Genomic DNA, 23038 nt, shown 5'->3' on the forward strand with positions numbered 1-23038 from the left:
CAGTAGTCTTGCTGGGGGATGTCTTTCTGTACGCTGTGAATATATATTGTTCCTACTGGTTAATAAATAAGCCACTTTGGCCTATTGCAAGGCAGCTTAGAGGCAGACAGGAAATCCAAGGAGAGAGACAGGAAAGAGAAAGGTGAAGTAGGAGAGACTCCAACCTGCCACCCAAGGAACAACATGCCAGCAGATTGGTAAAGCCATGGAACACGTAGCAAAACATAGATTAATATAAACGGGTTAATTTAAAATATAAGATCTAGCAAGAGGCCTGTCACAGGCAATACAGTTTATAAATAACATTAAGCCTCTGAGTGATTATTTTATAAGTAGTTGAGGTACCACGGGGCCGAGTGGGACTAGAGTAAACTTACATAGTTTTTATACTTTTAAAATTTTTATATGGAAAATACTATTATGTAAAGATTATAAAGAACAACAAATATTTTTCATTAACTAAGTAAGTGCTCAGTAAGGTTTGAAATCCTATACCAGTTTGTGCTATGGATTCCATTTTGAAAGTTCATTATTACTACTGCAATAAAATAGTAATCACTGCAGTAGTCACTATAATAAAAACAGTACCAATGACAATAGTAGCCCTTGCTAAATAGTGATGTATGCCTGATCTGTCTTGTTCTCCATTAATACTCAAAAAAACATCATAATCTAGGTCTCATTAGTGTTCCCAGTTTACAAAACAAGGAAAGCGAGGCTTAGTGTGCAATAAAAGCACAAACAACTAAAAAGTGCAATGTGATTTTTTTAAAAAGAAACACAAAATAGTATCCTACCACTGAATAAAAACATACTCAAAATAGTATATTAGGGAAAAATCTAGGGAAACAACATATATGAGTCTGAGGACCCTCATAAATCAAGACACAAGGGAAATGTTGGGAAATATGTTTAACTGGTAGCTCAAAACAGATGCTCAGCCTGAAGCTTGGCTGAACACATATTTACTTAATAAAATGTGTTTACGTGGTTTAGAACCTTTGTTTAATAAGGGGTTCGATAGTTTCAGTAAGTATAAATGTTTCCGAACCCCTGTAAATGTTCTAAAGAACGTATAGAGAAAATGGTTCCCCATCCTGGAAGTCAACAAGCGTGAGTCTGAGTAAACAACTAGGAAAATGAGACAAGTGCTGAGGGAGAGCACAGCGGATGTTGTTACGGTGGGGCTGCTAGTGCTTAAGCTGTAGTCGTTTTCTTGTACCAGATAGAGACTTTTCCAACACTAACTATGTCTCTTCATTTTTTTTTTACAAGCGGATTTCCCACAATTCAATGTTAGGCTAACACTAATTATAGAAAGTTAGTGGCATACTCAGAACACAGATTCAAACCCATAAGACAATCTTCATTTCAGATGCCAATTTCAAGTCTAGGCAGCCATCCATACCTCTGAACTGGCTGGAAATTTTAGAATCTTTCCAGGCCCTTCCCTAAAGTTCCAGAGTTCATTAGGATGGCTCATGAGCTTGGGAAAGTGCAGTCCTTATAGTGGCAGTGTTATTAAAACGGACATGACACAGGAACAACCTAGGTAAGGAGAAGCCCACCCCAGAGGACAGGAGACTGGGCAGAGTTCCCTGCTCTTTGGGCATGCCACCCTCCCAGAACATCTGGGGGCCCACAGACCTGGAAGCTCCCTTAGACTCTTTGCTTCAGTCTTTCCTGGAGTGTTATTACAAGGCAATGGTAATTAAATCACTGCCCATTAATGACTATCTCATGCTCCATAGCCTCTCCTTTCGCTCCCTAGAGGATTGGGGGGAGGGAATGTTAAAGTACTCATCCTCAACTCACATAGTTAATACTTCAGAACACTACTCCCCAGTGAACAGAAGGCTTCTCTAACCAGCTTGCTTACTTATGATGTGGAACAAATTCTCTTACATTCTATTTCAACATCAGTAAAAACAGAATATCTCACCTCAAATTGTTACCTCACTGACATTTCATAAGAGATCAAATCTACTAACATAGAATAAAGCCCATTTTGTATTATGTTTTTCTTATTTGTAGAAGTGAATAAGAAATTATAAAGCTTAAAGTTAGAAATGAGTGATGCCAACACTTAAGAAACAGTAAGGAAGTCATGGAGTTCAACAATACTAATACTTTGCAGGTCAACAGGACATTGAGACATCGGTCTAAAGAAAGTCAGTGTGCTCCGGAGCAAAACATTAGCAGTGTTTGGGGGCACATTGAAGGCCAAGAGCAAGAAGAAGCAAACTATCCCTTAAAATGATGCTCGTGTGGCCACCCTACAGACAGTAATCCTACTAAGCCGTTTCTTCTGCTTCATCTGTACTCGCTCATTACATTACTTGTACACTGTGGTTAACTGAATTTAAATGTAATTGACCAACCTCTCACCGCTAGCTTTTAAGTAAGGACCAAAATACATTTGGAAGAGAAAAAGCAGTGTGTAAATTCCAGGCTAATAACATACAATCTAATGCTTGGAGCCATTCAGTGTGTAACACTAAAGAGTAATTTAAGAATCCCTCGGACCCTCTGATGTTTCCATTTTTTAGCAATTATTACATTTCTATAAATAGTTCCTTTGTTCATTTTTAAACAAAATTTTACCCTTAAGGGTCAATGATTGCTTTTCTTGAGCAATTTCAAATAGATAGGGAAGTTTTCAACTGTACCCTCATTAGTTAATAGGTGTACCTGTGAGTCATCTAGAGAGTGGACCGTGTGCTCAATCTCACAAGATGACACCTGTCTCAGATGCCACTTTTGGAGCTTAGCTTAGCTCAGTGGTAGAGAGACTGGCTAGCAAGCTTAGGGCATTGGTTTGGTTCTTAGCTCCATCAGGGGGAACATATGGGTTTCAAGTCCAGACAGCTATCAATCTTGAATTTGCTATAGAGTCCTCGAAGCTCCTATCTATTACCTATCAACTGTGTGACATCTCTTGACTCAGAAATGAACCTTTTACCATTACTTAGAATAAACATAATAAAAACAGAACTGTTATCAAAGTTGGCTAACATACTGTAAGGCCCTCTAATTTGTCAATTTTCGTGCAGATTCGATCCACAGGCTATCTTTCAATGACCCGAGACATACTGCTCTCAACCAGCTCGTCTATGGTGGAATGACAAAAGGACCACTATAAGTTGTTTACTGTACATGAAGTTGCCAGCTTAGAACCTTCCCTCTCATATAATATTCAGCTGTATTCCATGGACATCTCATTCCTATGTTCAGACAGAGTAAACAATCCCTTGAGTCCTGAACTTCCCAATTTCTCAATGACTATGCAGGTCTTACGGAATACACTTGCCTCCCTAACTTCCTATTTATCTCCAACACATCTCCACATTGTGCATATAGATTTCCACACTAAAAATAGTTCCCAGATTTCTGTGGTTACATAGTATTTGAGAACTTGAACTAGGACCTACCTACAACCTGTCTGGACCTAGGTCTTATAAAGTATTCTCAAATACAGCATACAGCTTAAGTTCTGTTGTTCCCATTCCTCGTCATCCATCATGCATGGGATTCTAGGAATGACACTTCTGTACCTGTGGTCCATTCCATTCCTTTATCACTCTCATCTTGGACCTTATAACAAGAGTCAAACCCCACCAAGTCTCCTGGAAGGTGTGCTTTCTATCATTAGAACCATAAAGTGTCTCAAACTGTGCAGCTGATGTATTCTATCACAATTATCACTTTATGTAGCTCAGTTCCCTGATGGCTGAGATTTCTGTAAAAGAGGACTCTATGTCATGCACCTCACAGTTGTTTGAGAATGGCCTCTGCAATTAGCAAAAGGCAATTAAACATCATCCATGGGCCTGAATATGTCAACAGTTCTACTAATTATTATTATTATTGAAGTTTTATCCTTTTATCCAAAAAAGGACTCCACATTACATTCCTTTCTGTATCTTCAGAAATATACAGAATATCTGTATATTCAAAATATAACATATTGACAAATATCTAAATGTTTGTTAGAGAAATATATCTTGAATTTATCTTCAGCATCTCTTAATAAAGTTATTAAAAATAAAGTGTGAAAACAGATTTAATATCTAGGACATTAACATCTATCACACATGCATTTCATCAAGTGTGTTGTCATTACGACAAATATAGACCAGTAGTGATGAAGAACCTTTAGAATAAAACGTAAAAAGCAACATTCAAACTTAAAGCCATCATGAATGCAAGTTTTCCAAAATATCCTAATTTAGATTTATTAAGAAAAATTTTAGAAATTACATATATTTAAGTAATCTTTGCAATGGAAAATGATCCATTATGAATTTTCCTGGGCTTTGATTATTTCCTAACAAGCTTTTAAATGTCACATTCATTCTTATACACAATGAAACAACAGAAGAAAAGTAATCTTATAAAAAGTTTAAACGCTTATTGCCACTGGATAAGTTAAACATTTGAACTAAATTAACTTTCCTCATAAACAGGAACATTTTTCTATGTAAGAAACACGTTTTAGACTCTCAACAAATGAAGTTTTCCTTGATAAATTCAATAATAACTGCATAGTATTTTATGAATGCCAAGTGAAAAATAATAAAACCAGATGGGCAAAATAGATATAAGTGTATTTTATTCTGAATATCAATGAGGTCCACAACAAAACACAACAAGCAGAAGATCACAGTAAAAGTGGTAATATGGAGATTAAAATTAATGATGTTCAGTCGGGCGGGGGTGGCGCACGCCTTTAATCCCAGCACTCAGGAGGCAGCCAGGAGGATCTCTGTGAGTTCGAAGCCAGCCTGGTCTACAAAGTGAGATCTAGGACAGGCACCAAAACTACACAGAGAAACCCTGTCTCGAAAAAACCAAAAACCAAACCAAAACAAAATTAACAATATTCTAGGCTATAGCAAATGCACAGAGGGACATGCTTGTGGTTTTTTGCTTTTGCTTTTTTTTTTTTTTCTTGTTCTCATCATGTTGCCAGGGAAAGGGCTTGCATTGGTGGAAAGACACTGAGAGTAAAAGGTGATGAACAAATGGGAGAGTCTAAACGGCCCATCAGGAAGCAGGGAGCACACACTCCTGTTGCAGTACTTCACTTGTATGTGGAGAACGCATCAGCCTTCTCTGCAAGCATGATGTGGGCTTTAAAGGGGGGAAAGATTTTGGGACTGAAAACTGTAATTGTGGGACAAAATCAACTTGTAGGAAATCATGTGTAATGTAAGACCTTGAGAAATCGTTTATATCAACAGAGACGTTGATGAACAAGGTAAAATTTAAATTCAAGAAGTACATAGAAGAGATGACTGTCTCAGTAGTCAAAACGATATATCAAGCTAAATCAGAGCTTTGTGTGCATACAGGAAAGTGATGGTACTGCTTTTCAATGTGCCACAGGACAGATATTAAGCATAAATGTCCCAGACAGGGAAGCGGGGAAGCTAACTACAGATCTTCACTTCTTCCTCCTCTTCTCCAAATCCAATCCCCCAGTCTAATTCCCAGCTCTGCAGCAGTCTCCTGGGTGCTCTCTTCCCTAGCTGCCCACATCTCAGTGGGTCACACAGACCTTCCCCACCAACCATCTTCCTTGACTCATGGTTTTATCCCAGGCCCCAAATTTATGAGGCATTTCCTGAGAACCGGTAGATCACTTGGCCCAGGGAAGTGGATAGGCTAACTGTGGATCCTAACCTGGCTCTCCACTCCTCTTCAATCTCCCAGTCTCACCTCCATCACTGTAGCTGACCACCTGCTACTGCCATGTCCTCCACTATGCCCCAATCTCAAGTGGATCACATATATCTTCTCCTTCAATCTTCCTCTGCACTAATACATTTTTGGAGGGAGTGCAAATTTGTACAGTCACTAAGGAAATCAGTGTGGCAGTTCCTCAGAAAGATGGGAATAGATCTATCTCAAGATCCAGCTATACAACTCTTGGGCATGTAACAAAAGGATGATTTATCCTACCACAGAGACACTTGCTCAACCATGTTCATTGCTGCTCAATTCATAAGAGCCAGAAATGCAGAACAACCTAGCTGTCCCTCAAGATAAGATTGAATAAAGAAAATGTGGTACTATTTACACAATGGATTATTACTCAGCTGTTAAAAAAGTAAAAACATGAAATTCTAGCTAAATGGATGGAACTAGAAACAAATCATCCCGAGGTAACTCGGGCCCAGAAAGACAAATAAGGCATGTAATCTCTTATATGTGGATAGTAGCTGTTAAGTCAATGATAACAAAGCTACATCCATAGACTACAGCAGTTAGTTAAAAGTAAGGCACTGGAATAGGGGCATATAGATCTTCTTAGGGAAGGGATATAGAATGGATAGATACGAATGGATGGATAGTTATGAATGGATGGCAGGGGGCTGGAGGGGAAGGAGCAAGTGGAGTGGAGGGGAGGAAAGGAAAGGGGGATGAGGGGAAGGTAAGAGGGGGACAAGGGAGGGTATACAGAGGGAGAAAGTGAAAATTAAAGGCCATTTGCAGGGTAGTATGAAAACCTAGTTCAATAGAAACTTCCTAAAATATATACATAGATGAAGGTAATCTCAACGAAATGTCCACATAATGGGTGACAGTCCCAACTGGCCATACTCTATAACCAAATGAAAATTCCAGTACCTGGATTGCATTATATCTAATTGAATTATTGGCAAAGGGGTCCCATGGGAACCCACCAACAACCCAAGACTATAGGTTGCTCACCACAAATGGGTGGAAACGCTCCACTGCTGAAGACAACATCCATACAATTCGCTGAACATGGAAATGCCAAGATGGTGCCTACACAGTGTTCTCACCTCTATATGAGAGTGCCTTTGGTTTTGCAGGAAGGGACTCTGCACACTACCAAAGGAGAAACATAAGCACCAACCCAGCCACAAACCCTTTGACCCACAATGGTGTTTTGCCTACAAGATATAGTACAAGGGTGGCACAAAGCTTGTGAAGGTAAGGAACCAGTATCTGATTTGACTAAAGATCCACAACATGGAACCCATACCCGACACTGCTTGGGTGACCAAATACTACCCTTCTTATTAAAAAAAAAAAAAAAAAAAAAAAAAAAAACTAACAAAAATGACTCAATGACATTCTGTTATACCTATCAGTGCCTTGCTCAGTGAGAGCTAGCCAAATGGTATACATGTGTCATCTCTTTTCTGTGCATTATGTCCTATACTCATACCGAAAATGGAAATTTCAATCTAGCAAAGACCTTAGGCCTTTGTGCTTACAGCTCTCCAGGACTCCATATGGGTCTGAGACAAAAGCTTTTGTTAAATGGTGGTATACTCTTGCTAGTTTTCCTTTTCAGAAGCTCACAAGAAAGCCTCGTCCTTACCAAGCCAAGTATCTAGTACAGTGTTTACCGGGAAGTGAGAATTCATTCTTTATAGGCTCAAAACATCAAAAAGGATTGCTAGGTACTAATTCTTTTATTCATTAAGTGTATAGAACTGTGAAAGCTATTTACTGAGAACTTGCTATTACTGATATTTATAGACATATTTATAGGAGAAATATGTCTCAATAGTGACTGATCAATTTAAATGTATAATAAGGATGAACCCTTCTGAGCGAAGAGGAAGGTTACATATATATTACTTTTCTACGTGTGTCAGGTTATTCATGCATTCTTTAGCCTCACATATGAATGTGAGTCAACATAATTTCTGATGTTTCTATAGTATGCCTGCCATCATATATTAACTCATATTTTATGGAATACCTTAATAACTCTAGGTTGACAAAATTTTTTTGAATGTAACCTGCAATAAGAGTTTAATAAAAATAACTAACACTTCAAAAAACTAACTCTGCATGGTGGAAAAGTTGCTGGAGCTCAGTTTTTTATTTTAAGGCTATTTAGTGATATAACTGCTTTTTAAAAAATTAATTTGGGATCAAACTTCAAAATGTAAATCTGAAGAAAAATTTTTGGGTTAAAGCAGGAGTATATTCGGAATCTACTTTACAACTTCCATACAGAAATGCTTGGCTACTCACCTGCTTATGCACTTGGCTATACACTTAGGACCAGTAGAAATGCTGTATGTAGATTGTTTTCAATTGTATAAAGTACACACACACACACACACACACACACACACACACACACACACACACAGAAATTCAGGTCTACAAAAACTTTGGTTATATATTTTCAGGGAATGCAGTGGACAATTCTTTTTTTTTTTTTTTTTTTTTTTTTTGGTTTTTCGAGACAGGGTTTCTCTGTGTAGCTTTGCGCCTTTCCTGGAACTCACTTGGTAGCCCAGGCTGGCCTCGAACTCACAGAGATCCGCCTGGCTCTGCCTCCTGAGTGCTGGAATTAAAGGCGTGCGCCACCACCGCCTGGCTGCAGTGGACAATTCTTAAAATAGAGGTAACCGTACAAACTAAAACTCTTGTATTATCCACACAGACTTGTATTTACTTGCATATTATGTTTGCAAAGCTAGATATGTGTACCAGATACTTTCATTGAAAGATAAAAGCATCAACTATGATGAACACAGAATATTTAAACATTTTATTAGGTTCTGTACCAGCTTTATAAGCAGTTATACATTGCTGTCTTCATTGTATAAATAAGTATTCTGGGGCTCAAACACAAGAAGCTACTTGAATCAGGTCGGTTTTGAATAGGAAACAAAATGACACCAAAGACTCATGTGTGAAAGCATTGGGCCCTGGCTGGTGATGCTATGAAGAGGTAACTAGATCATGACCTTGCTAATCTTGTTGATAGATTAACCCACTGGTGAGTTCATAGATCAACTTATTATTAAGAAATAGGGCCAACTTGGAGGAGGCAGGTTGCTAATGGCCAATCTTTGAATAGTGCATCTTGTCCTAAGCCTCTTTCTCTTCCCCTGCTACCTGGATGCCATGAAGTAATCAACTTCCTCAGCAACACATTCCAACAACCTGGAGAGTCTGCTTGCCTTCAGCCTAACTAATGGAGCCAGCAGACCTAGGACCAAAACTTCATAAATAGGGAAATCATTCAAGTAGCCACTTCTAAATTGCAGTTGGCAAAAATAAAAATACCATTCTCCATCCAGTTGGATATTTCAGGTTATTGTGTCAAAGCAACCCTAACTAACTCAAGGGTATACCTCTATAGGTATGGTTCAAGCTGGCATTTGAACCCCAGTTGCCTAACTTCAGAGGTAATGATTGAAATTGCAGCTTCTCCCACATTACCATGTCTCTAATATCTAAACTGATGATGACAATTTTTGTTTACCATCTAAAAAAGTTAGCTACTGTGCCTATAAATAACAAGGTCCTTTAATTCTGAGAAATATATGAATTTTAATTCATTTTGTATTTAGATATGATGGCAAAGGAACAGGGAATTTTACAAGCTTATCAGGCATGACCCTTAAAAATAAAACCAGTTCACAGTTTCATGACAAGTGAGTTCCAGATATAACTAGAATACTTCATAATATGCAGAGATCCTGGCATACCTTCATGAAGTTAAGAGAGTGGTGATAAAGACAACTGTAGCTGGTTGAATGGTATCCATAGAAATGCACATCATCCCAAAATCTCAGAATGTGACCTCCTTGGAAAAATGAAATAATTGTATAACAAGTTATCTAATGACTGAGGATTCCAAGCTCAGGATTAGTTACCCAGATACAAGAAAAGGTAGCAACAAGGATAAACGCAAAGCATGCAGAGTGACATGTCTATAAGCCAGAGATCACTAAGGACTGCTGGCAGCCACAAAAAGACAAGAGAAAGCATGGGATGCTTTACTCCTTGGGCTTTTCCAGAAAAATGGACTGTAGCAACTACCTTTACTGGGTATCTTGTGGATATGGGAAAGAATAAACTTGTTATTTACAGGCATTCAGCTATGGCAATCAGTTATGGTGGCTCAGGGGAATTAATAAAAATATCAACTCAAGATTTGCAAATTCTCTAAACACAGACAGGCTTCTGAGGAACAGGTACTAATTTTGTCTGCAGCAACTTATCGACTCTAGGCATCTTCTACCCAGCCCCTGGAGGTTACACATTACCTTGTCACCTAAGAGACACAGGAGTGCTGTAGGATGCCCTGTATGTTGTGAATATATGTTGCTATGATTGATTGATAAATAAAACACTGATTGGCCAGTAGTCAGGCAGGAAGTGTAGGATAGGCTGAACAGAGAGGAGAGGCTGGGAGGTGGAAGCTGGAAGAGAAGCCAGCTCACCATCCAGGGAGCAGCAGATAAAGCCATGGAACATGTGGTGACAAATAGATTACTAGAAATGAGCTGAGTTTAAGTGTAAGAGCTAGACAATGGTAGGCCTGAGCTAATGGCTGAGCAATTTAAATAATATAAGCATCTGTGTGTTTATTTTATAAGTGGGCTACGGGACTGCCAGGGCTTGGTGGGACCTGGAGAGAAACTCTCTAGCTACATAGGAGACTGCCATGAATGCTTGTTCCATCTAGAGCTGAGGTGTCTTTGTAGAACACAGGTTCGCTCTGGTAAGGTATTCTTCTGATTGCCCTATGGTGACATCTGTCATCTTCCTTATTGGTAATTTCCCATCCTGTGCTGCACACGGAGGAGCGGTAAATAGTGCCTCTGTGCCAGCAGCGTGAGGACAGCTCCCAGACCTTGGCTGCCATTACAGACACTGCTCCTTTATTTGATCTTAGCTGTGGCTCGTAGGAGACACTGACAGAACTCCTCATGAAGCTACTTCAAATCTCTTGCTGGCCAAAAATCTGCACACACTGTAAACTGTTAGTTTCTTGGGAAGATTAATGCTGTATTGATGCCACTTTCAGTCTGTTAACCTCCAAAAAGATATAGAGGTCTTCGTGATGTAGTTTTCTTCTTCATCATCATCTATCAACCAAAGCAGCAGCGGATTCGGGAAATGTTCCTAGCTTGGTATCTCAAAAAGCAATCTTTAGCTCCAAGTAGTTCCTGCATGACCAGTGTTCTTCAATGTCACACTGCAGCATCTTTAATCCTTCCAATGATCTTGGCCATACTGCTTTTGTTCCATCTGGCTGCTTTCCAAGCAGTTTATATTTATACTATAAAATGATTATATTAACAACCTCATATCCAAGTTTCCAGTTTGAGCATTGAAGCCACAGCTATATAGATTCTCCTTGAAATCAACTGGCAGGAATTAGATATATGGCCTCTTATCGATACACAGTGATTGTAATACAATGTAAAGTGATCAGAAATCCAGTGATTAACTTGGTAATGATCAAATTATATACTATTGTGCTATTTATATATATATAAACATTTACTGTAAAATTTAATATATCCCATTATGTTTAGCTAGTATAAGCAACACTGAAAGTAAATTATATTTTGAAAGTAAATTTATCTTTATTATATCTAGCTTTATTAGTATACTGAAATATACTCATTAGCTGTCTCTAAAATCAAATTAAACATTACAACATATCCTAGGAGTCCCAGGCTACCTTTATGGCCACAGCTGTTATTCATTGTTCTTTCTGTAGAAACTGAGATAACAGCTCAGAAATGACCTATGTCTCCCCTGTGGTTACTTTCAAAAGATAATTCAGAGTATTCTCAACTTTCATCAATTACTTGCTTTAATTAAAATCACAAGTATTATATCAGTAAGAAGGAATAAATAGAAAAGAAATATACATCCAAATACAGTGAGTAAAAGAAAAATACAAAAACGAACTTGACATACTCTAGCATAAGTGAATGCATGCTAAAAGGAAACCAAGGAGATGCCAATCAGTCGCACCCTAACACTGAATGTGAGTGTTCATAGATACATTTGTTTATAGAGTGTTTTCATATTTCCTTGTGTATCTATTCATTTAAACATCACATCTATTAAAAAAAATCAAATAATATTTGTAATTATTTCCAAGTATGATAAATGATAGTATGTAGAGGGACCTTCCAGAATCATAAATTGTTTACTACTGAGAGCTTTGAATATTCCATTTATAACTGATTTCGGATCTAATGTGACAAGGTAAAAAATATCCAGTATATGCTACTCTATCTATGGGCAAACACCTCTAAACAAAGAAAAAATAATCTTCACTGGATAGATCAGCTGTCCAATCAATATACCAGTTGGCAAACACTAAGGTATTGTCTCACAGTTCTAGAACATATTCGGGTGGCCCACCCTTGCTTTCTCTGAAGCCTTTCACCTCAGCCTGCAGAGGGCCATCTTCTTAGTGTGTCATGAAATAGGCTACACTCTGTGCATCTTGTTGTCACGTGGAAAATAACCTAACTTTCCCTCTTTCTATGCGGACAGAAGTTGGGTTACATCAAGGTACAGTAAGGCATTGCACAATGGTCTCATTTTAATCAGCGAAATAGCATCCCTAAACACAGGCAAGCTCTGAAATCCTGGAGCAGGGTCAGCATGTGAGCTTACAGTAGACATGATTCAGGCCCTAAAAGCTGAAGTAGCATTCCCCTGCTCCACTGACAATGCCATAAACCAGTATCTCTTATCATGACTTTCTAGGACTAAATCATTCTGCAATATCTACACCATAATGTAACGGAGCATCCTACCAAGTAAAGTCATTTTTGTATAGACAGAAATGTATAAACTAAATGTATGTCATCAAATTCTAATACTGAACAATATGAACTATCAATGAATTATATATCTCACTCAAAATATAAAGTTCCAATCTATAAATAACCACCAAAACTTGCTCTTTTCAACAAACATAGTGTTACCTGTGTTGTTAACTCTGCTCTGGGGGGGAGGGGGACAGAAAATGGCACTGATTTAGCTATTAATACCAAATATCATAAAAGTATACTGCCTTCTGATAAAATTTGTCATTTTGGGGAGGCAACAGCTCAAAGTTCGTGGAAGTCTTTAGAAAGCCTGTATGCAGGCTACAGAAGATAAATGTGAAATTTTCAGATATGAGGCAGCTTCCAGGTGGCAGCCACCTGGAAATTAAATGTTCTAAGTGCTCACAGTAGGTGAATAAAAGATAAACATTTGGTACTTAGTAAGGTATTTATCATAAAATGTTGGAAATGCACGAGGAACTAGAGAGTAGAGATATATTTAGCAGACAACTATTTGGGTCAGATGGAGGAATTACTAGTTAGAAACATACTGATAGAGGCTTAGAAGCAAAAAGAAGCATATTAAATAAGATGAAAAGAAATCAAACAGGACACATCAAGGCATCCTTTTAAGTGGTAAGAAACAGACATAGAAAAAATTAGAAGTGTGGCTTCAGTGGACCCACTTGATAATATACAGAAGGCTACTTCTGAGAACAGACTTCCAGGACCAAATTCCATTCTTAAAAAAACCCAGGAACAGTCTAGAGTAGAAGAGTCTTTAAATAGTGATATAAGGATTCCAGGGACATCTACGAATTTATTCTTAAGGGAAAAGTCAAAGGCTCACATACTTATATGAGGTTCCAATAAGCTCCAAAAAGAGCCACCAAAGGGAGCATGCCAATGAACAGACAAACACTCCAGGCCTCAGAATTCACACCTTTCATGGATTCAATGGATAAAATCCACTAGGTCGTCTGCATTTGAATTGCTAAAGGCTGTAAAGAAATCAACAAATAAAGGGAAACAAATCAGAAGAAAGTGAATCAGGAGAAGTTCTCTCAAGCAAATAATTTGGGAGGAGACATTAAATGCCTAGTGTCATATTGTGGCCTACTATGATCTTCACACCAGCCTGAGATTCAGAAGAGAACAGCCAGTTGTGGCAGGCACAGATGTGAGCTGAGATGGAAAGTCTGCAAAGCAAATTTGTAAGTCATTACAAATGATGGCTGTTATGTCCTTGGGGATGGGAGAGAGAACCTCAGGAGAAGCTGTTGTGAGGGGAGAAAGAGAAGAGCTCAATCTATATGTAGAGATCACAAAGAAGAGGCAGGAAAGCAATAGGTGAGGGAGAAGACTGCTGGGATACATGTCAGCCTGGGCTGGATTGGCTGCACTGTGAGAAGATGGAGTACCCACTGGACCAATGAGAGAACACCATTTCTACACAGTAACCACTAAGCACAGCCTTGCTGAATGAAGGAAATGAATAACCAGTATGCCATTTGTCTAAGAGACAGTTGACGAGGGAAGAAATGGATCAGTATACGAGACAGTTATGATGACTCTCAAAAAAGGCTGACCAGGATAATATGATATAGACTAACTATAGTTTTTGTGTTTTTGTTTTTGTTTCTTTTTTTTAATTTTACGAGTTTTAATCTTGTGTATGTGTGTGACAGTGTGGGCATATGCCAGTGCTGGCCAGAAGAGAGCATGAGAGCCACTGAGGTTGGATTTACAGGGGGATTCAGTTGCCCAGTGTGGGAGATGGGAAGCAAAGCGGGGTTCTCTGGAAGAGGATCCACCCACTAAGCCATCCTTCCAGCTTCACTGAAGTTTGTTTTTAACCTGTCTTCCCAAAAAACAAAAGTTTTTGTCACTTGCTGAACATTAATAATTATTCCACTTTTACAGATTTCTGGGAGGTAGTAAACAAAACCTTCACAGACTAAATTAATTTTAATTATGTAGACAGGAAAAAGTGTGTTCAACCCTTAGAATTCCATAAAAGAAAGAAATATTACCATGGTATACAGAAATACAATAATGAACCAAAATATTTTCAGTGAAACACAACAGAAAAGCCATAAGCCATTATTTCTTAGAAAAGAAGCATCCTAATGAAGTAGATTTTTGAAAATTGTCAGTCGGGTAAGCTCATTAGTTGCAATGAAAGCTCCCCCTGCTGATCTAGGAGTACCTAATGACCAGGATTTGTTATGGCTCAAAAACAAAGGTACTTTTTAATTCATGTGATAGCTCACTGAGGATGTTTCAAAAGTGGAAACTTTAAATGATGATATGTAAGAACATCCAATTCTCCAAAGCAAACACAGACTTATTTCATCTAAAACATTACATTTACTCCTCTAATATTTCCTTCATTAATTGGATCATATAATGAAAAGGAAATTATGCTTAACAATCATCTACACTATTAAAAACCATTATTCTGAATATGAAGTTTGCTGCTCCCTGTGAAACATATTAGCAGGATCTGCTGACCCTTGCACACACACATGCCTTAGCTGTAACAGATGGAAACCTAATGCTCCAAGGCCCCTGAATGCCCCCCGCTGGAACACCAAGAAGGAAAACAAACAGAAGAAGCAGCTTACTAACTTAAACTCTACAAGTCTTCACACAAACTAGAAAGTTTTCAAAAGAACAGAATGTCAGAATGTTTATATAGAATTATAAGTAAAATTAAATGAGTTAAAATAGGTGAATTTTCAAAAACTTAAACCCAAAAAACTGCTCGAAGAAAAGCGCTAAGAAGTTTTAAAAGTAAACTGAGTCAGGAGTAGTTCACATTTGTAGTCCTAGCATCCGGAAGGTAAAGTAGCAAAACTGCTTCAAGCTCAAGGCCTAGCTTCGAAGCAGAGTTCTTTCAAAGACAGGCCAGGATATAGAGGGAGACCCTGTTTCAACTTCCCCATTGCTTCTAAGAAGCATTTAACCAGAATTATGAAGTGAGGAAGTGGATACAATCTTGAGGTCTATGCACTGTGGATGCAGAGATAAGGGAATCAAATTTCTGAGGCCATGTAGGGTATAACAATAAATGAATAAATAAATCTGCAGTTATTTAAAGGAATAGTGACTGGTAAGAAATTCCAACTCATTATCTAAAAGTACTGCACGGATTCTTCTTATCTACACAATCATCTTTGCAACAGCAAAGAACCTGTCTGCATTGCAAGGGCTTTGTGCCATTTCTATACAACACTATGCTACCTACAAATGCAATGTTTAATTTTACCTATCATGACATTTGCACAAATATTCCAAAACTTCAAAAATCTGACCTTAACAAAGTCTTTTTCCTTGACTAAATGATTTAATTGTACATTTTAGATTGCCAAGACTTTTTTTTTTATATGTTTTTCTTTCATTCATTTCTAAGCTTCTGGCTCATACCACAATGACCTAGAAAATAATGTGAGCCCTTTTCTCTTCTCAAACTACATTTTGACATGAAACATGTCTATCATTTTCTATCTATCGATTATCTATCTTTTCTTATATCAAGGCCATTTAAAGTGACACGGGGCAATATAAATAATTTAATATCATTACAAATGAATAGTAAAAGGCTTAATGTTGCAATCAGAAATCCAGACTAACTGTTTTCAAAAGCTATTTGAAATACATACTTCAAAGAAATTTATATCAGGGTAAAATTATAAAAAACATCTCATACAATCACATTTCTCTTTGTAAATAAAATTCTCAAATTGCCACTTGACAGCAAAAGAAAATTTTAAGGTACAGGGACTAATACACAATTTGAGAAATAGTATTCCATTTAATGCAGAAAAAAATAAATTATCCTTCTTCAGGCTAATATATTCCAGTATGAACAAGGAATTAAAGAGCTCTCACACACACAAATGATTTGATCTTATTATTACTAATGGTTAACACAAAAAGAATACAGCTATCACACCACTGTGAAGGAGTTGTCTTCTAAAACATTCACAGACAAGTCGTTGCTTGGATTGAAAAACATCCAGGTCGAATGTCAGTGAAAACTGTACTTCTATGGTTGCCAAATTTTTAAAATTTAAATCAGATTAAAATAAAGTGTCAACAACAGGGTCTATCTCAACTCTTGACAACCCTGTTTAAGCCCATAGCAGAGTCTAAACCCAAGTGAGCAATTTATGTATAAGAGAATATTTGTTGAAACCGGTGGTCTGATATCTAGTAGTACAACAAAGAACACTCAATTCCTTTACACAGATTTGAAATTTACACAAAAGGAAGATGCTCATTTTGGTACACAATAGTGCTTGGGAATGCCACTTGGTACTTGTCATGTCACTGGTCCTAGGAAGCACTGTCACGGTAAAGTGGAGGAAACTAAGCAGGAGACAGACGGTGGAGTTAGCAGGCACCTGAGATGTTTATGCTACGATACAATGTAGTTATAACACCTTATTGTCTAACCAAATTTATATTCCTAATCATGACAACCCATAAAATAGCCTGTAAGTTCTTTCCAAATCACCATGTTTCACTTGAAAACACTTTAGCAAAACAGATAATATGTGCAGATAAAAAGTATTATTTTCTGTCTCTTAGAATGGAAGACCAGAGCAAAGACATACATAGTTCTAAATAAAACCACAAACCTCTACTAGCTTTGTCTAAATGTGCGAAATCGTCGACAAAGTGCAGGATATCCGGGTGCTTTTCTTCACATATATCCACCAGGAAATGAAGGAGTGTTGTTTTCTGATCTGCTGATTTTATGTCCTTTAGCTAAGTGAATGAGAAGGGGGAAAAAAACACAAAATATTTAATAATTTATTGATTCATATAACACACTACTCTAGACCAGAAGTTGGCTGGAAAACTTGTTTCAGTTCTGAAAATAAAGTATTTGAATATTTTAAAAAGTATCTTTTACTTGATATTGGTTTAAAATTATTAACATTTGTAATAAAGGAGAAATAACTACAAAGCAATCTAGTATGTACTCATTTGTGGGGAAAAATGAAATGCCTAAGAAACCCCTATAACCTATATACCTTTATAACAGTTAAAGCTAAAACAACCCGGGTGGTTCATGTGTTTAGGGTTTGGCATGTATTCACAGACTGCCTACAACACACTGTAGGAGTTTAAGGTAGATACAATGACAAAGTAGTGTTTCTTCAAGGAGCCATTTCATTTTTTGAAAAAGAAATACAACATATTTGCCTTGGTGTGACAGACACTATAAAAAAAAAAAAAAAAAAAAAAAAAAAAAAACAGTCACAAAGAATATCCAGGAGGCTTTGACAGCTGAGAGGAACCTTTGAAAACTAGCAGCTGGATAGGCTTAGGAAAGAGCATGAGAAAATCCCCAAGCACAAGTAGACAAAATAGCATTTTTAAAGTACTTCCAAGGGATGGACTTGTCTGTGCCCCAAGATTTGGATTGCTACAAGCTTGGTCTTCAGGTTTTGATGCTGGGGGACATGGAATCAGTATGCAGTACAGCCTTCTGAGAAGTCCTCAAGGATTTCTCCTGTGACCCCTTGATACTTCTCACAAAATGGTGTGATAACATTTCTGAGCTCACTTAGGCTCTATGTTTCCTGCAATGTGAGTACATGTGCCCATACATGCCCTATGAATGATACTGTCGTGATGCCATGGAGCAGACAGAAGACATTCAAAAACTGAGCCTAGGCAGAAAGATACCAGACAACCTCCAAATTGTGAGATAAAATCCTTCTTAAAAAGCTATATCAGATGCCAGGTGGTGGTGGCACACGCCTTTAATCCCAGCACTTGGGAGGCAAAGGCCGGCAGATCTCAGTGATTTCGAGGCCATCATGGTATACAAAGAGAGTTCCAGGACAGCCAAGACTATTACACAGAGAAACCCTGTCTCGAAAAAACAAACAACAATAATAACAAAAGCTGTATCATATAACAGCAACACAAAGCTGATAAACACAAGAAAAAATATGAATGGATTGAAGTAACAGCAAACTAAAAATGTGTATATATTAGGGGATGCAAATAGGGTCAATGGAAAGATATAAATCTGAAAATTGCAGAAAAGAGAAGAAAAGCATGCCACATAATGGAACTAACCTGTCCTTAAGCAATGGAAGTTATTAAACTAGATGAGAGATGATCACATAAACTTTTAAAATTTTCCCTGCAGTGTAGAGCAGACAAAGGAGTAGAGTGAAGGAAATAACAGAACCACAGAGCTAACTATAAGAGAAGTGGCTATAATGCAGGCAGGACACTAAGACAGCCCCCACTGAGGTCGGACCTCGGTCTGGAGGTACTTACTGCACAGGGTGGGTGGGCCTGGAAATTCAGGTGATACTGGCCATGGAGACAGCATAGAAGTAGACAGAGAGGAAAACTGCTTCAGTTTTGGGTAAAAAGAACTAGAAGATTTTAAGTAATATGCAAATGGTGATGTCCTGAAATGGTGTACATTTACACAAGTAATATGCTAATGCCAAAGTCCTGAAATGGTGTACATTTACACAAGTAATTTGCAATTAGCCATGTTCTGAAATGGTGTACATTTTAACAAGGAGTCTATCAGTTTTCTTTCACGACTACCTTTGGCTCTTCGTTCCTGTTTGCACTTTGGGACTTTTGAAACAATACTTATATTGTGTGTGCGTGTGTACACACACACACACACACACACACACACACACACACACACAAAATGAAATTATTGAGTCATTTTCTCCCTAAGAACTAACTTTCAATTTTTTAGGGATGATACTATCCCTATAGAGAACGTTATTAGATCTTGTAAGAACACACTGGTTTTGGAAAAAGTTGTGAGATCCTTGCTTCAAAATTAATGAGTTCACAAGTAGGTATACAGAATGAGGGAAAGTGGAGAAAGTGAAAACAATAAAGGCACAGGCTTGAGTTCACAGGGCTCGACCAATCTGTGCCTGAAAGGAGAGGGGAATGCCATAAGGAATTAGAAATGGCTACACTAATACCTGACAGAAGAACCAGAGCTAAACCAGGTTTTGTTCGATGATTGGATCTCAGGATTTTTGGCAGGGAGAATGGTATGAATACTACCTTAAAAGATGCTTGATATGGATCACTACCACCAAGTTCTCATTCAGAATAGATGCATATGTAAAGAACACAATCAGCAATCAAACCACTCCTCTCATATCAGAATGGACTACAGAGCAGCTGACTGTAGTATAAGGGTGCAGGGTAATATTGCTTCTTTCCCAACAACTTCCCACTTTAGAATAGGTGTGTGTGTGTGTGTGTGTGTGTGTGTGTGTGTGTGCGCGCGCGCTTGTTTCTTGTGTTTTCTCTTTTTTTCCTTCCATTACAGTTTATTTGATTTTTTTGTTTGTCTGTTTGTTGGTTTTCTAAAGATAGGAAGGGCAGTGAGTTATGTGGGTAGGGAGGTGGAGAGGACCTGAGAGGAGTTGGCAGGGAGGAGAAACCATGATCAGAATATATTTTATAAAAATTATTTTCAATAAAAATAAGGAAATAAGAAACAAACCAACAAAAATATCCAGAAGTAGTCACTGATGGGCATTGGAAGATACAGGAGCAGTGTCAGCACAGATCAGAAAAAATGTTGTAGGGCTGGAAAAGCTAGGGTAGTCGTCTGACAGCCTGGCTTTCCCATGGATACACATAAGAAATGCTCAAAGGCTATACTCGGTCTATTGAGTATATAGTTCAAAGAACAGCTCCTGCGGCTGAGAATGCAATTCAGTAGTAAAGTCCTTGCTTAGCATATTCATAGCCCGGAGGTCTATCTTCAGCACTGTAACACTAACACACCACCACCACAAAACTAAGAATGATCTTGATACTTCCACCAAAACAGACATCTACCCATTATTTAATACCTTGTTGACAATGCAGAGGTTTCATAACATCTGAAAGAGTGTTTCATAGTACTTTTAAAAGGCTCAATTATGATACAAATTGCCACTGACTTATATGAGTGACCTCCTAGTGGGAGACATGCCCTTAAGTTAGTATCCAGGGCAAGTTATTAGACCTTAGTTTGCACACAGGATAACATTACAAAATGGAGGCAAACATAAAAAGGAACTCTAAAGTCACTATCCAATCCATACTCAGTAAGCATACATATAAATGGACTGAAAGTGTACCTAGAAAAACAACAAACTGTAAACAAAACAGGTAGAATACAAATAGAGACTCAAATATGTTCAGTTTAAAAGCCATTCCTATATGTGTGGGCCAGTTAAAAATTTTCCAGTATTTTCAGTTTTTAGACATATGCCACAAACAGGGATCCGATCTGTAACTTTTCCTTATACTCTATTCCATTCATGCTATCATTTTTAGAAGTGAAGGCTAGCTCAAAGACTGCAAACTTTCACTGATATGTGTGTTGCATAAAAACATGACTCAATTGAAAAACATTCTAATTCCTGAGTTCCCTTGTTTTTACTTCCTTTAGGTCAGTGACTACTTGGGCATATTGTTCCCACAGTGAGCTCTGAGCCACCCACTATGACAAGTCCCTGTCCTTCCACACTGCACACCTATTATGAGAATCTAATAGACATCCTGTGTGGAATGCTCATTAAGACAAATATAACTGACATCTATAATTGGCAGAAACATAACACAGTTTTCTAAAAAAAATCTCAGGGCATAATCATCTGGTAACTACTAGGATTACTATCTTAAGAAAACTGTGATGAAACTATAATCCACTGGATCAATCTCAATGTTTATTGATGAGTGGTAAGAATAAAAATTGGGGGTTCTATGATACAATATAGTTTGTAGCATCTTCAAGTCAGACAAATGCAAAGTATTTTAGGTTCAACATTGGTTGTTTGATGACAATAAAAAGCTAACACACTAAGGGAAGGTGGTGATTTCAGAGGCCATCGTATCAAAATGAACTGATTAGCAAGCTCTAGCTAATACTAACCACTGGCAATCTAATATTTAAGAGCAGAGCCACTGAATGCTAAGGAGGAACCCAACACAACAATCTTTCCTAAGCTGAATTTAATCATTTTGAGACTTATAACAAACAATTGCTCAAAACTTTCAAGTGGATTTGAAACAAGCTTAGTAACTGAAAGGCCCAGCCAGGAAGCTTCTGTTGACTCTCCAGGGCTGCCATGGTGTCCTTCCTGCCTGGATGACTGCTCTCTCTCACAAATCTTGTGATAGGATGAATTTTAAAGTCAAGCCTTAAAAAATCATGAAAGAAAAATAAAATGCATTTAGAAAGGTCTTAGCTATTTGTACTAGAGAGATATGAATTAAAACTTTTTGACAAACATTAACAATAAAAGGTACATTCTGTTTTTAGTAACCACTTTGTAATGAGTGACTGAGTTAGAAGTAAAATTGAGAGACAGTGCTAATTTTATTGAAATGAAAAAATAACTTGGCACAATTTGTAATGGTAGTTCTTAGAAAGAAAATGAAATGAAATTTCATTCGGGATATTGTTCATGTTAAAAATGGTTTATTTAAATCTTAACAGACATTTCTTGACAGGATTTCCTTCTGTATGATTGTCAAGAGACTTATCTGACAGATAGTAATCATCATTGTTAAACAGAATTCCTTATTCATGGATTGTTTCTTTAATGTACATTTAATGCAGCATAAATGTCAAATAAACAAAAAGATGGATGGAGTTTCTCTAACCACTCTGTTCATTCCAGACGAAATAATGTTAGAAAGAGACCCTGTAATAAATCATGGCCTGCTTGTCAATCTGCAGTAGAGCTCCCGTGCAGTGCCCACACAGGGACTTGGAACATTTGAAAGGTATTGGGCACAAATTTGGATGACATTTAAAGAATATTCCATTGTTTTAGTGACAAAGAAAAAAAAATACAATCAAAATCAAGTATTTTATTATAGATCTTCAGAATCCACAGAACTATAGCTCCTTACTCACTAAATAAAGTTTGTATCTTAAGAATGCTACACCAAAAGCTCCCCTGTTCATAATGTTGCTAACATGTAAGTGAGCATCAAAACTGCATTGTGTCTGTATAGTTTACAGACCTTGGTGAACACCTGAAAACACAACCCAAGTCCAAATCTTGGAATAGCACAATGAACAAACACTCTAGAAGACTACAATATTAATGCAGAGGACAATAGCATGAATTAATGTCTATCAACTACACCGAGGCGTGAACAAGCCAAATAATATACCACATATCAGTCCTGTAAAGCAAGCATCTACCAAGGAAAATAATGAACTCTGAGGAAGGAGTCAGTATTAGGGCCATTGTTTATGGGGAAAAAACAAGTTCAGAGAGACCAAGTGCCTTAGGCAAATCATACCTTCTACGTGAGCATGACTAGAACATATGCCCGTGTCAATCTCAGCCACTGTAAAATAGGATGACTCTAACACAATGCTTAAAAGTACAGTGGATGAAAACAGTAGTAGAAAA

General features: G+C 37.6%; 1 protein-coding gene across 4 annotated transcripts in view; it reads right to left on the bottom strand.

Moving 5' to 3' along the window:
• Nucleotides 1-23038, bottom strand: part of Diaph3 (diaphanous related formin 3) — a 482159-nt gene that overhangs the window by 178565 nt on the left and 280556 nt on the right. For all 4 annotated transcript variants that reach the window (XM_076545449.1, XM_076545448.1, XM_076545447.1 and 1 more), the window contains one exon: nt 17240-17369. In XM_076545449.1, coding sequence (XP_076401564.1) covers nt 17240-17369 — 130 coding nt within the window. The remainder of the gene's footprint in view (nt 1-17239; nt 17370-23038) is intronic.

The sequence above is a fragment of the Peromyscus maniculatus genome, chromosome 9 (genome assembly GCF_049852395.1).
Source record: "Peromyscus maniculatus bairdii isolate BWxNUB_F1_BW_parent chromosome 9, HU_Pman_BW_mat_3.1, whole genome shotgun sequence".
Taxonomy (NCBI): domain Eukaryota; kingdom Metazoa; phylum Chordata; class Mammalia; order Rodentia; family Cricetidae; genus Peromyscus; species Peromyscus maniculatus.